Below are 15,585 nucleotides of genomic sequence, written 5' to 3'. Positions count from 1 at the left end.
AAGCACTCCTCTTATGATAATACCTTGGGAACAAGAACATCCATAGCAGCAACAGTCTTTTGGTCATCATTGAGCCTCATATAAAAGGCCTTTATTCCTTTTGGATAGTTAAAAACAATTAGTGGCTTCTTAAACACCACCTCAGTCAAATACCTTCAGATTGCAACAAAATAATTACAGGTGTAGACAGGCGACAAAGAACAAAAGTAAAATGTCAGTGCCAATTCTGATTAATGTCCATACCTCTCATGCTCGGATGCTAAATCAATTCCCCACTCAACTTTGTTCTCAAAAATTTTATCTGCATCTTGGAGCATCTCAACGGCCTTTGTATACGAAATACGTTCCAAAGGCGTCGACGAAGCAAGCTCCAGGCGCTCGATTGCGGCCTCATCATGATGCTTGACCATGAATTCCATCTCTGCTCGGCAATGCTCGAGTAGCCATTTGCAAAGGTATTGCACGTAGCTTTCTGCACGGTTCATATCATCCTGTGCAGGGTTGAACATAGAGAATTAATTCAAAACAAAACATCAGTACTTTTGCATACAAATTATCTTATCACACGTACGTCATTAACTGAATCAACATGGAAAACTTAGCAGGAGGGTAGATATTTCACATCACCTGCAAGTTTGCAAATGCCATTTCTGCCTCCACCATCCAGAACTCGGCCAGATGCCTCGACGTGTGGGAGTTTTCGGCCCGGAATGTCGGCCCAAAGGTATACACGTTGGTGAGACCACAAGCCAAGGTCTCCAGTTGAAGCTGCCCAGACACCGTCAGGTACGAAGGACACTTGAAAAAATCGTTCACAAAGGCAATGCTCCCATCTTCACTGCGTGGGATCCCATATGTCAGCCTGGACCTCTCCTCCATTCTCGACACGCTCTCTTTTGCCTTCTTGAGCTCCGACACGGCCGCAGCGATCTTTTCCTTGGTGGCTTGTGCAGATTTGAGCTGCGCGACAATGTCCCCCTTCTCTTTGACAACGATTTTGGCGGCATCAATGTCAACTTGAGATGCAGCAGGGTTCTCCTTGAGCTCCTTGTCCAGCTTCTCGGCCTGGCTGAACAAGGTGGTGACCTGGAACATCTCGCCAGCACCCTCGCAGTCGCTCGTGGTTATTATGGGCGTGTGCACACGCTGGAAGCCATTGTCCCGGAAGTATGCATCGGTCGCTGAGGAGAGTTCACTCCTTATCCTAAGCACCGCACCTATCTGAAGAAGATTACAAGTCAATTGATCAGGCTGTGATGATAAAAACAAGGGGGAGAGAACATAATGAGCATACCAGTACATATCTAGTACACCCGCCGGACTAACAAAAAGGACATACCACAAAATACAAGTTTACTAGAATCAAACCATTCCTTGCACAGTTGCATAGTCTTGGTATCATTATTTTTTCCAAAAGGCTGTGGCCGCCCTGTCACACGAAGATCAGCATACAAATTGCTCTAACAATCAAATCAAAGACCATGACTAGCCTCTATATCAGGCTATAACACACTTGTACACACTAGATCTCATAAACCTCAGTTAAACTTAAAATCATGTGACAGACAGAATTGCAGAGAAGTCAAGTAGTGGGCGCTTTTTTTTTTTGCGAGAAAACTTCTGATCTATTTATCTTCAATCATGGCAGTACAACGAACACCAGAAATAATAAAAAATACATCCAAATTCGTAGACCAAATCCAGTTAGGCATGTACATTGGCATATATAAGTGCATAGCCACAAGTATATAGATTTTTTAGAACCAATTTCAAATAGACACGTGTAAACGTCACACCGATCAATCATCCAATTCCAGTCAATATCACTGTAGTGAACTAAATTTTCTAGACAATGAGGACCAATACACTGTACTCAACATGAGAATTGCGATTTTTCTTTTTTTGTCACAGCAGTTGCCTAAAGAACGTTCGTACGGTCCCTAAAAAAACATTTGTAAGGCATGAGAAAGCAGTAGTAGTACCAAGTTGGTGCGTGCGCGGAGGTGGAGAAAATCCCTGAGGTAGGCGGGGTCGAGCGGGTGGCCTGGCTTGGTCTTGGGCAGCGGGTAGGCGGCGGCGTCGACCTCGCCGACCTCGATCAGCGTCTCCACGCTCAGCTCGACGCCGTGCTTGGCCCTCGGGTCCGCCTGGAGCTCTCCCTCGACGAGCACGGACGTACCAGTGGCCGTGAGCCGCGCGAGTGGGCGGGGCGCGGTGGTGCCAGCGTCGACCTTGACCCGGAGGTTGCCCAGGCAGGAGCCGTCGTTTACATCGAGGAACGCAAATCTGCCGCCGCCCTGCTCGCGCCCGGCCCTGACCCAGCCACCGACGACCACGCGTTGGCCGGCGAACGCGTCACCGGCTTCTAGGATGGCACAGATGCGGATGCGCGTCGTAGGGGGCTCGAGCTCCGGCTCCAGCGGCGCGCCGGCAGCCATGGCGTGGCGGGGTTTGGCTTGGTTGACACGCGCGGGAGAGGGAGGGTGGAAGGCCAAGGGCTAGGTTTTTGCGTGGTGGGTTTACTTCCGTAAGAGACTTGGGACGCGACGCGACGAGGGAACCAAAATTTAAAGAAGACCAAGTACGGGACGTATACGCAGAACCAGCTCGGGACGCACTAGTGCAGAACCGGGCAATAGCACCGGTTCGTAAGGGCCTTTAGTGCCGGTTCGGTAACCGACACTGAATTGTAGGCACTAAAGGCCCCCCCTTTAGTACCGGTTCAGCACGAACCGGTGCTAAAGGGCAACCATGTGGCACGAGCCAGCTCCGTGGGCGCGTAGGACATTAGTACCGGTTGGTAACACCAACCGGTACTAAATATTTTGGTGTGTTTTGGTTTTATTTTATTTTTACTTTAATTTTGTGTTTTCAATTTAATTTAGTGATTGTTTTACATTATAATGAGTTGTTAAATCATTAGATGATTAGTTTGACTGGATGCGTGTGGATCCTAACTAAGTCATCAAGTATATGTCATATCCATATTATATATACTTGATCACCTACTTAAGTGATCGAGGTAATATGGATATGGCATGTACTTGATCACTTAGCTAGAATCCATCCAGTTGAAACTAATATGCAATTTCTTTCATAAATGATATAATAACTCATCATCATCATATTAATTAATATAAAAACTCTTGCATCATATATATCATCACCAACGGTTTTCATAGCAAAGATATCATCGAGTTCAACATGGTAATGATATTATAAGCGTTCATAACACCACAAAAGCAAATCACTCTTTGAGATTAAGTTCAGGACGAAGAACACGGACATGAGAGGACAAGTACTAAGAGCATGAACTAGCTAATTAATCACTCCTGCTGCTCTCTCTCAGGTAAAATATCATAGAACATGTATAGCTTTGCTGATTCATTATATTGGAGCATGCAGATGAACCTGTCTCCTAATCGTGGGTTGCGCTTCTGATTGCTGCCCCCTAGTACTTCTCTGTGATCGTTCACAATTTTACTCCAGTCTTTTACTACTCAAAAATAAATAGAAGAAAATTAATAATGCAGAAAAGAAAAAACTATATAAAAAATTTGTTGGCGCGCTGCCCAGTGGGCCTGCCAGACCTACGGTGTGCAAATGCAGGCCCAGAAGGGCCAGGAGACTCACAGGGCAGCGCGCCCTAGTTAGGCCCAGAAGCCTGATATATAGAGAAGCTCGAAGGAGCAGCCGTGGCTAGGTTTATAAACTAGTGCGGCTGCCCTTCGCTTGGCGAGGTGGGACTAAACATTGTGCACCGCCGGTGGCAGCGCACAACCATTAGTATCGGTTGAAGCCACCGGCACTAAAGGGGCCGTTTCCCGCCCCTTGGCCTGGCGAAAATTGGCCTTTATTACCGGTTGATGGCTCCAACCAGCACTAAAGACCCCTCATATATATATGGAACCTAGGAAAAAATCAGTTCATCGACCACCAGTAGTTGTTCTCGATCCAAACTTCTTCGCCGCGCGCCCATCGCCCCATCGCGCGCCGCCCTCGCCGCCCCCGCCGCCCGTCGCCGTCACCGCCCGACCTGTCGCCCCCGCCGCGCCCGTACGTCGTCGCCGCCTCTCGCCCGCCGCGCCCGTCCCCCCGTCGTCGCCTGCCGCCGCCAGTACGCCGCCGTCCCCCGGTCGTACGTACACACACACACATACACACACATTGTTAATTTTTACTTATTTTCTATTTTCTGTTGTTTAGATTAATATTAGATAAATTACGTAGATAATAATGTTAGAATGTTAATGTTAGATGAATTATATGGAAAAGATGTTAAATATTAGTGTCAAATATATTTTACATGAATTAGAACAAGTTGAACTAGTTGAATTAGTATAGCTAGATATTAATTAGGTATATATATGAGATTATTTGAACTAGTTGAATTAATATAACTAGTTTATTTTTAGTATGAAAATTAATAGAACAAGTTTATTTTTAGTAAGAAAATTTAGGTATATGAGATTTGATGATCTAATCAAAATATTACTATATAGAACTACCTACTTTATTTTAGTAGGAAATTAATAGAACTAGTTTACTTCTAGTAAATGCTTAATTGAATTAATAGAACTAGTTTATTTAGTTGAATTAATAGAACTAGTAAGTGTTTAATGTTTCACCTATATATGAACATATATGTTAGATATTAGATGAATTAGTTCAATTAATTAGTTGAACTAGTTAGTTGAATTAGTTTAATTAATTAGGTATATTCTTTGTAAGTGCTTAGTTGAACTAGTTGAATTAACAGAATTAGTTAAATTAATAAAACTAATAAGTGTTTAATGTTTCACCTATGAACATAGGAATGTCGTCTGACGACGAACACGATTTCATTATGTGTGAATACTGCGAAGACCAGCGCGGCCTGTGCGGCCAAAATTTTCTAGTTGATGATAGACGCTTCAGCATCAAGCTGGATGAGAACTTCGAAGTGGATACAGTAAGTCACAACGAAAAGTCTTTTTTCGTAATTAAGCATGACTTATGCTTCATTTTGCTTCACCTTTTAATTTTAATTTTTCACTATTCTACTAGCGTATCCCCTGCCATGCAAGAATTTTTGTCTTGGATAAGATAGGCTTCAGTCCTAATGAAACTATGGAGGTAAAAAGAGTTTACTTGAAGACCGAGCATGGTTATACCTTCAACGTCAAATTATACAATGCAGACACATACACCTATTTTGAATGCAAAACTTGGCAAGCACTATGCAAGGCTTATGCATTTGAGCCTGATATGGTTATCACCTTTGATATTCGTCCGGAAGATGATATTGAAGGTAATAGAGACATCTGGGTCGATGTGCAAACGCCTTCAGTTCTACCATTATGTAAATTTCTTAACCATATATATGTCTTCGATATGAGATTATTTGAACCAGTTGAATAATTAATAGATCTCAATTAATATTGACAGCTTACTTCCAGTTAAGCAAACATGTCCGGCGCTTGGTAGACAGAACCATCCACTGTCCCGGGGCTGAACTAAACTGCAAGGAGACAAATCATTGTGTTTCATGGCTTGAGGATCTTGATGCTGTCAAGACAAATTTCTTTCTTGCACTTAGAAATGTTAGTACTCAAAACGTGCGACCAATAGTGTTCATACTGAACTACGGTCACATATATTTAGGAAAGATGGTAAGATTTCTACTATTTCTTCTCAGTGCATCTTTTGCATACATTATTTTTTTAAGCTAAACTTTATTGCTAAGTATGTTACTATAAGATGTTCCTCAACAGGGACTCTCGATGAATGTTGTGCCTGATTGGATCGAGACTAAAGGTACCATGAATATTGTTAGCTTACGGCCAAGATATCCTACAATGCAGTTTAGTGCATTCAGGATTTCTAATAGTGAGGAATGCTTAATAGTAAAAGGCTGGAGCAAAATTGTGAACGAGCACAGAGAAGTACTAGGGGGCAGCAATCAGAAGCGCAACCCACGATTAGGAGACAGGTTCATCTGCATGCTCCAATATGATGAATCAGCAAAGCTATACATGTTCTATGCTATTTTACCTGAGAGAGAGCAACAGGAGTGATTAATTAGCTAGTTCATGCTCTTAGTACTTGTCCTCTCATGTCCGTGTTCTTCGTCCTGAACTTAATCTCAAACAGTGATTTGCTTTTGTTGTGTTATGAACGCTTATAATATCATTACCATGTTGAACTCGATGATATCTTTGCTATGAAAACCGTTGGTGATGATATATATGATGCAAGAGTTTTTATATTAATTAATATGATGATGATGATGATGATGAGTTATTATATCATTTATGAAAGAAATTGCATATTAGTTTCAACTGGATGGATTCTAGGTAAGTGATCAAGTATATATATGCCATATCCATATTACCTCAATCACTTAAGTAGGTGATCAAGTATATATATAATATGGATATGACATATACTTGATGACTTAGCTAGGATCTCTGTTGGAAAAGGCAGTGCCTAGGAGGCGCTTAGGCACGCCTAGGCGCTAGGCAATGGCCAAATGCCTCGCCTAGGGCATAAATGGATGTCTAGGCAGGGCAAGCAAGGAATTGCTTACCAAGGCAAGAAATCATGTCACATACTACACTGATATGACAAACGGGTTATATTCCAATGATAGTATACGGTAATTAACTTATTTATATGCCCTAAACTAATATCAACACCCATATAATAATCACAAATACACTACGAGTAAATCTATATTACCGCCTAGGCCGCGCCTAGGGCGCTTAGGCACCGCCTAGGCACTAGGCGAAGGCCAACCGCCTCGCTTACGCCTACCGCTTTTTCTAACCTTGGCTAGGATCCACACGCATCCAGTCAAACTAATCACCTAATGATTTAACAACTCATTATAATGTAAAACAATCACTAAATTAAATTGAAAACACATAATTAAAGTAAAAAAAATTAAAACACACCAAAACATTTAGTACCGGTTGGTGTTACCAACCGATACTAATGTCCTACGCGCCCACGGAGCTGGCTCGTGCCACGTGTTTGCCCTTTAGCACCGGTTCGTGCTGAACCGGTACTAAAGGGGGGGGGGGCTTTAGTGCCCACACTTTAGTGCCGGTTATGGAACCGGCACTAAAGGGCCTTACGAACCGGTGCTATTGCCCGGTTCTGCACTAGTGATCGCCGAGTGACCAAGTTTGTGAAGGTTTGGAAGTCAACTGAAGACTTACCACGAGTGATTGGACGAGGTCTGTGTGACCTTAGTTCAAGGAGAATACGGTGAGGACTGGGTGTCCTGAGCTGCATGTTCAGGACTCGGTGTCCGGGACTGTGTGTCCTTGAGTTTAAATACTCAACCGCTCCAACCAGATGTACAACTGAGACAGCAGTTGGAACTGGTCTACCAAATCATTGTCTTCACCAAGCTTACTGGTTCCATTTCCCCAACTCTTTCATTTCCTCATAATTGAGTTGTGTACTTGTTCATATCTGTGTTTGAAGACTTTGACTAAAGACTTTCTCAATTTCCTCGGTTCAATTTCTTCAGTCTGTTTGTCTTCATCCTGTGTTGTCATGTGCTTACGCTTCCTGTACTCTGTGCCTGTCTTCATTTCATCATGATGACTATGCTTGTATTCTGTTATGTTTACTTTTGAGTACTTATTCCGCTGCTAGTAGTTCTTCGCTAAGGAATTTCCTCACCGGCAAATTCCTCAGTGAAGAATTTCATAAAAATCTCCTATTCACCCCCCTCTAGTCGATATAACGCACTTTCAATTGGTATCAGAGTAAGGTACTCCCTTGTTCTATGTGATTTTGGTTTAACCGCCTGGAGCTTTAGTTATGTCGACCGCAGGTATGATCAAGGTCTCTACTGGGTGTCCTACCTTTGATTGTACGGACTACCCCTACTGGAAGAATAAGATGCGAATGCATCTTGAAGCAATTGATAACGATCTCTGGTATGTTTTGGAAAATGGTGTTCCCTCAGTCACACCTTCTCTGAATGCTGCTGATGTGAAGAGATTCAAGCAACTCGACTCTCAAGCGAAGAATATCATATGTGGCCATCTGAGAAAAGGACAGTATGGCAGAGTGAGTGCTTTGGAGACAGTGAAGCTTATCTGGGACAGGTTGTCCAAAGTGAATGAAGGAGTCTCAACTCAGCGTGACTCTCGAGTTGATGTTCTTCGCAATCTCTTCAACTGCTTCAAAAGACTCGACAATGAAAATGTTCAACAAACCTTCGATCGCCTCACTGACATCTCAAATGTGCTTCAAGCACTTGGTGCCACTGACATCACCGACCATGAGGTGGTGAAGAAATTGCTGAGATCGATTGATTCCTCATTTGACACTCTGGCATTGATGATACAAGAACATGCTGATTACAAGTCACTTGATCCCGCTGATATTCTCGAAAGGCTAAATACTCATGAGTTCCAACTTGCTGAAAAGAGAGATCTCTATGGTTCAAGCTATGGCAGAACACGTGCACTGAAGGCCAAGGCAGTCTCTAAGTCTGAAGATGAAGACTCTGGTAGCAGCCTTGGTGATCCTGAAGAACTAAGCCATGATCTGGCTCTGCTTGTGAAGAAGTTCCAAAAGTTCTCAAGACGTGGTCGCCTTGGAAGACCCTCAAGGAGCAGTGATTCCTCATCCAGTGACTACAAGAGGAGGCTCTGCCACAAATGCAAGAAGCATGGACATTACATTCAAGATTGTCCTCTATGAGAAAAGGAATCAAAGAAGAAGAAATACAAGGATTACAGTTCTGATGATGCGAAGAAAAAGAAGACATCCACAAAATCCTCATCATCAAAATCCTCAAGGCCTTCATATCACAAGAAGAGCAGCTCCAAGAAGGCCAGGGCATTCATTGGCAAGGAAATGGACTCTGAGGCTGAATCTGAAGAAAATGAGGAAGAGGAGTCATCTGAGGAGTCCGAACCCGGAGTGGCGAGCCTAGCTCTCGCTACTGCATTCGTCAGCAAGTCTATCTTCAACACTGAAGAAAATGATCTCACCAACAACGCTAATGAAGGGGATGATGACTACGCTCCCACCTATTGCTTCATGGCAAAGGGTGCCAAGGTACTCAAATATACCTCATCTGAATCAAGTGAGAATGAATCTGATGAAAACCTTAAGCCTAGCTATTCTAAACTTGCTAAGATTGCTGTAAAACAACAAAGGGCTTTAGAAAAGGTTCAAAACACGCTAGACAAAAGTGATGATATGTTGGGTGAAGAAATGGATCGCACTAAAGCCTTGATTGAAAATCTTCAGAGATTTCAGACTAGGTTTGGCAATCTTTAAAGTCATCATAACACTCTCTTATCCGATCATGAGAAGCTTTCTTATGAATTTATTCAAAGAAAGCAAGATCTTGAGAAGCTAAGAGTGAGTTATGAAGATCTTCAGAAGGAGCGCGATTCATTACTTGCTCAACAAATCAGCGCATCTCAGGAAGAATTTGTTCCTCCATGTTTGAAATGCATTGAACGTGAATCTGCTAATTCTTCACCTAAATGTTCAAATGCTACTAATGTTTCAAATTCTTCACATGCCTCTGCTATCACTAATTCCTCATCTGAGGACATTGCTAGTATCACTGACGATGCAGGGCTGAAGGAATTGTACACGACAGGCATGTACAAAAGCCTCAAAGGGCATCAGGCTCTTTGTGATGTGCTTAAAAAGCAGATCCTCAACAGGAACCCTAGGAAAGAGGGTATTGCCTTTGAGAGGAAACTCAATGCTGATGGTACATATTGGAAGCCTGAGCAGTACCCCAAAACTACATGGGTTGCTGCAAAGGGACCTCCAGTTGATCCATCTAACCTATCTGGATATGCATGTGAATCTCCTCATTCTGATGATGAGTCATTTGACTCCAACTACAAACTATTCAAAAATCAGAATGGTGAATTATTTGCTAGATATGTTGGCACTAACTGCAGGAACAGTCCCCCTATGAAGAAAATCTTGGTTCCCAAAAGATGCCTTGAAAATCTTCAGGTGAATGTCATCATGACGCCACCTGTGAAGAATAGGAACCCCAGATCAAATTCTTCATATGAACCAAATTCTTCATATAGATCCAAGTCCTCATACGAACTAAACTCCTCACATGGATCAAATTCCTCAAAAGGATCAAAGTCCTCATATGAATATCATCGTGCTAACTCGTCTGTTTCGCAGGGAAGATCTAAGGATTATGGATATGTGCATTATTCTTCAAATTATTATGTCCATAAGTCCTCGAAGAATTTCTCTGCTTACTCTTATGCTTATTCTAACCCCTCTTATGTGAAACGAAATGGACTGGCTTCTATGCCATCCTTCTCATATGGAGCTCGCAGAATGATGAACTCTTTGCCACCCCTTCAGATGCGGGCGGTGAAGAAAAAGAACTAATCTCTTCTGCATGGTTAGGTCTCCAGACATACGTAATCGTCTGAAGAATTTGCTGGAGACCTGAGTATGCCTGATAGGACGCAGGATTATCATGAAGAAATGAACTTTCATTTCTCACGTCCTCACACTGCTTTATCTGTTTTTTTGCTTAATGAAATTGATCTGATGAATTGATGTCATATTCTTCACTGATGAGGTATATGAGTTTGTAAGTTGCACTAATACATCTGCAGGATGATCAATCCAAAGCCACTGAGTGGGTCCTCGATAGTGGATGTACAAACCACATGACTGGTGACACGAATCTATTGATGGATGCTCCATTATCTCCGTTGCATCTGAAGCATATCATCTTTGCTGACAAAGGCAAAAGTCAGGTATTGGGTCTAGGTAAGGTTGCGATCACAAAGGATCGACACATGGACCATGCTTGTTGAGTCCTTAGGATACAACCTTATGTCTGTCTCAATGCTTTGTGATCTTGATATGGTTGTTGTCTTTGGCAAGTACCATTGTGTTGTGGTTATGGAAGCTGACAATTCCAAAGTCTTCGAAGGCTTTAGGAGAGGAGACCTGTATATTGTTGATTTCTCTACAGGATGACAACCAGCCGTGTGCTTACTTGCAAAAGCTTCAGAAGGCTGGCTCTGGCATCGACGACTTGGTCATGCAGGCATGAGGAATTTGCACACGCTTGCGAAGAAGAAGCATGTCATTGGCATTGAGAATGTCAAATTCCTCAAGGATCACTTATGCGAAGCCTGTGAAGCTGGAAAGATGACCAAGGCCAAGCATCCAGCGAAGACTATCATGACCACTACTCGCCCATTTGAATTGCTTCACATGGATCTCTCCGGTCCTAATCATTATTCTGCTATTTCAAATGAAGCATCTCAATATGGCTTTGTTATTGTTGATAACTACTCTCGTTATACATGGTACACCTTGTTACTTACAAACATGAAGTGCAGGAGGTCTTCAAACGATTTTCCTCGAGGGCTTCAACCAACTTTGGTGTGAAGATCAAGCACATCAGAAGTGACAATGGCACTGAGTTCAAGAATTCTGGTCTCGATGACTATCTTGATGAACTTGGTATTACTCATGAGTTATCTGCTCCTTACACTCCTCAGCAGAACGGCATCGTGGAGCGCAAGAATAGAACTCTTGCTGAGATGGCTCGCACTATGCTTGATGAATACAAAACGCCTCGTCGGTCCTGGACTGAGGCAATTGATACTGCGTGCCACATCATCAACAAAGTATATCTTCACAAATTCTTCAAGAAGACTGCCTATGAGCTCCTCACTGATAAGAAACCCAATGTAAGTTATTTCAAAGTCTTCGGTGCTAAATGTTGGATAAGAGATCCTCATCACAACTCAAAATTTGCACCGAAAGCACATGAAGGTTTTATGCTTGGTTACGGAAAGGACTCGCACACCTACAAAGTCTTCAACAACGTTCTTCACAAGGTTGTTGAAACTGTAGATGTGCGGTTCGATGAAACTAATGGCTTGCAAAGAGAGCACCTACCTACTGTGATAGATGAACCAGCACCTCAGGAAACTATCAAGTTCAAGGCTACTGAGGATGTCATTCCCACTGAAGAATCTGCTGAAGAATTCATTCCAGAACATGAAGAACGTCGAGCTAATGCACCTGAAGAAAATACTGAAGAAAATGGTGCTGAAGAGAATGCTGATCAAATTCTTCAACGGCAACCAGCTCATCCTCGTATTGCAAAAGAAGTGCAAGTTGAAAAGATCATCAATGACATCAAAGCGCCAGGTCCTCTCACACGCTCAAAAGCTTCACATTTATCTAACTTTAGTGGGCACTATGTTTTTGTCTCTATTACAGCGCCCACTAAGGTAGATGAAGCATTTCTGGAGCCTGAGTGGATTCAGGCCATGCAAGAAAAAATACATCAGTTCGAGATCAACAATGTCTGGGAACTGGTCCAACGTCCAGATCCTCGCAAGCACAATATCATCGGCACAAAGTGGATCTACCGCAACAAGCAAGATGAAAATGGCCTTGTGGTGAGGAATAAGGCACGGCTTGTAGCTCAAGGCTACACACAGGTTGAAGGAATTGATTTCGATGAAACTTTTGCACCTGTTGCTAGACTTGAGGCTATTCGCATATTACTTGCTTATGCTAACCATCATGATATCACTTTATATCAAATGGATGTGAAAAGTACATTCCTCAATGGTAAGCTTGAGGAAGAAGTATATGTTGCTCAACCCCCAGGTTTTGAAGATCCAAAGAATCCTGACAAAGTCTTCAGACTAAACAAGGCCCTCTATGGCCTCAAGCAGGCCCCACGGGCGTGGTATGATACTTTTAAGGAATTCCCCATGACGAAAGGCTTCAAACCCGGTTCACTCGACCCTACTCTTTTCACTAAATCTTATGATGGTGAATTGTTTGTGTGCCAAATATATGTTGATGATATTATCTTTCGCTGTACTGACCAACGTTATAGTGACGAATTTTCCTATATGATGAGTGAAGAATATCAAAAATCTATGCTGGGAGAGCTGAAATTCTTCTTAGGACTTCAAATTCGTCAACAACGCAATGTCATATTCATATCTCAGGAGAAATACCTCAAGGATGTACTGAGGAAATTCAGCATGCAATATTGCAAAGGCCTCAAAATTCCTATGCCCACAAATGGCCATCTGTGCACTAATGAAAATGGTATTGACTTCGGTCATAAGGTATACCGCTCCATGATTGGTTCTTTATTGTACTTATGTGCATCTAGGCCAGATATAATGCTTAGTGTTTGCATGTGTGCCCGATTTCAAGCTACACCGAAGGAATCACACCATAAGGCTGTGAAGCATATTCTTCGATATCTAGCTCACACACCAACACTTGGATTATGGTACCTCAAGGGCTCAGCTTTTGATCTCATTGGATATTCGGACTCTGACTATGCTGGTGATCGTGTGGACCGCAAGTCAACATCTGGTACATGTCATTTCCTCGGACGATCTTTGCTCTATTGATCCTCGAAGAAATAGAACTGCGTATCACTATCTACTGCTGAAGCTGAGTACATTGCCGCTGGTTCTTGCTGTGCTCAATTGCTATGGATGAAGCAAACTCTCAAGGAATACGGCGTCAACATGAAAAATGTGCCTCTCTACTGTGATAATGAGAGTGCCATCAAGTTTGCTCAAAACCCAGTTCAGCACTCGAAGACGAAGCACATTCAGATTCGTCATCATTTTCTTCGTGATCATGTGTTGAAGGGTGACATTTCTATTGAGCATGTGAAGACTGAAGAACAGCTAGCCGATATCTTCACAAAACCCTTGGATGAGAAGAGATTTAGCAAGTTGCGGTGTGAGCTAAATGTTGGGGAACGTAGTAATTTCAAAATTTTCCTACGCACACGCAAGATCATGGTGATGCATAGCAACGAGGGGAGAGTATGATCTACGTACCCTTGTAGATCGCAACGGAAGCGTTGACACAACATAGAGGAAGTAGTCGTATGTCTTCTTCCTGATCCGACCGATCCAAGCACTGTTACTCCGGCACCTCCGAGTTCTTAGCACACGTATAGCTCGATGAAGATCCCCGGGCTCCGATCCAGCAACGCTTCGGGGAGGAGTTCCGTCAGCACGACGACGTGGTGATGATCTTGATGTTCTACCGACGCAGGGCTTCGCCTAAGCACTACAACGATATGATCGAGGTGGAATATGGTGGCAGGGGGCACCGCACACGGCTAAGGAACGATCTCAATGATCAACTTGTGTGTCCTAGGGTGCCCCCCTGCCCCCGTATATAAAGGATCCAAGGGGGAGGGGCTGGCCGGCCAAGGAGGGCACGCCAGGAGAGTCCTACTCCCTCTGGGAGTAGGATTCCCCCAATCCTAGTTGGAATAGGATTCCTCGAGGGGGGGAAGAGAGAGAGAGGGGCCGGCCACCTCTCCTAGTCCTAATAGGACTAGGGGAGGGGGGAGGCACGCGGCCACCTTGGGCTACCCCTTTCTCCTTTCCACTAAAGCCCACTAAGGCCCATATAGTTCCCGGGGGGTTCCGGTAACCTCCTGGTACTCCGGTAAAATCCCGATTTCACCCGGAACACTTCCGTTATCCAAACATAGGCTTACAATATATCAATCTTTATGTCTCAACCATTTCGAGACTCCTCGTCATGTCCGTGATCACATCCGGGACTCCGAACAAACTTCGGTACATCAAAATGCATAAACTCATAACAACAGTCATCGTAACGTTAAGCGTGCGGACCCTACGGTTCGAGAACAATGTAGACATGACCGAGACACGTCTCTGGTCAATAACCAATAGCGGGACCTGGATGCCCATATTGGCTCCTACATATTCTACGAAGATCTTTATCGGTCAGACCGCATAACAACATACGTTGTTCCCTTTGTCATCGGTATGTTACTTGCCCGAGATTCGATCGTCGGTATCCAATACCTAGTTCAATCTCGTTACCGGCAAGTCTCTTTACTCGTTCCGTAATACATCATCTCACAACTAACATATTAGTTGCAGTGCTTGCAAGGCTTATGTGATGTGCATTACCGAGAGGGCCCAGAGATACCTCTCCGACAATCGGAGTGACAAATCCTAATCTCGAAATACGCCAACCCAACATCTACCTTTGGAGACACCTGTAGTACTCCTTTATAATCACCCAGTTACGTTGTGACGTTTGGTAGCACCCAAAGTGTTCCTCCGGCAAACGGGAGTTGCATAATCTCATAGTCATAGGAACATGTATAAGTCATGAAGAAAGCAATAGCAACATACTAAACGATCGGGTGCTAGGCTAATGGAATGGGTCATGTCAATCAGATCATTCAACTAATGATGTGATCCTGTTAATCAAATAACAACTCTTTGTTCATGGTTAGGAAACATAACCATCTTTGATCAACGAGCTAGTCAAGTAGAGGCATACTAGTGACACTCTGTTTGTCTATGTATTCACACATGTATTATGTTTCCGGTTAATACAATTCTAGCATGAATAATAAACATTTATCATGATATAAGGAAATAAATAATAACTTTATTATTGCCTCTAGGGCATATTTCCTTCAGTCTCCCACTTGCACTAGAGTCAATAATCTAGATTACACAGTAATGATTCTTACACCCATGGAGTCTTGGTGGTGATCATGTTTTGCTC

At 43.2% G+C, this 15,585-nt stretch overlaps 1 protein-coding gene across 1 annotated transcript in view; it reads right to left on the bottom strand.

Moving 5' to 3' along the window:
- Positions 1-2,438, bottom strand: part of LOC119358427 (asparagine--tRNA ligase, cytoplasmic 1-like) — a 21,197-nt gene extending 18,759 nt beyond the window's left edge. The window contains exons 1-4 of the mRNA XM_037624975.1: positions 1,983-2,438; positions 628-1,221; positions 244-491; positions 24-153 (exon numbers count right to left, since the gene is read on the bottom strand). Coding sequence (XP_037480872.1) covers positions 24-153; positions 244-491; positions 628-1,221; positions 1,983-2,438 — 1,428 coding nt within the window. The remainder of the gene's footprint in view (positions 1-23; positions 154-243; positions 492-627; positions 1,222-1,982) is intronic.
- Between the last annotated feature and the right edge of the window lie 13,147 nt (positions 2,439-15,585).

Source organism: Triticum dicoccoides, chromosome 2A, assembly GCF_002162155.2.
Source record: "Triticum dicoccoides isolate Atlit2015 ecotype Zavitan chromosome 2A, WEW_v2.0, whole genome shotgun sequence".
In the NCBI taxonomy this organism is placed as follows: domain Eukaryota; kingdom Viridiplantae; phylum Streptophyta; class Magnoliopsida; order Poales; family Poaceae; genus Triticum; species Triticum dicoccoides.
This window is presented reverse-complemented; position numbering and strand designations above follow the sequence as displayed.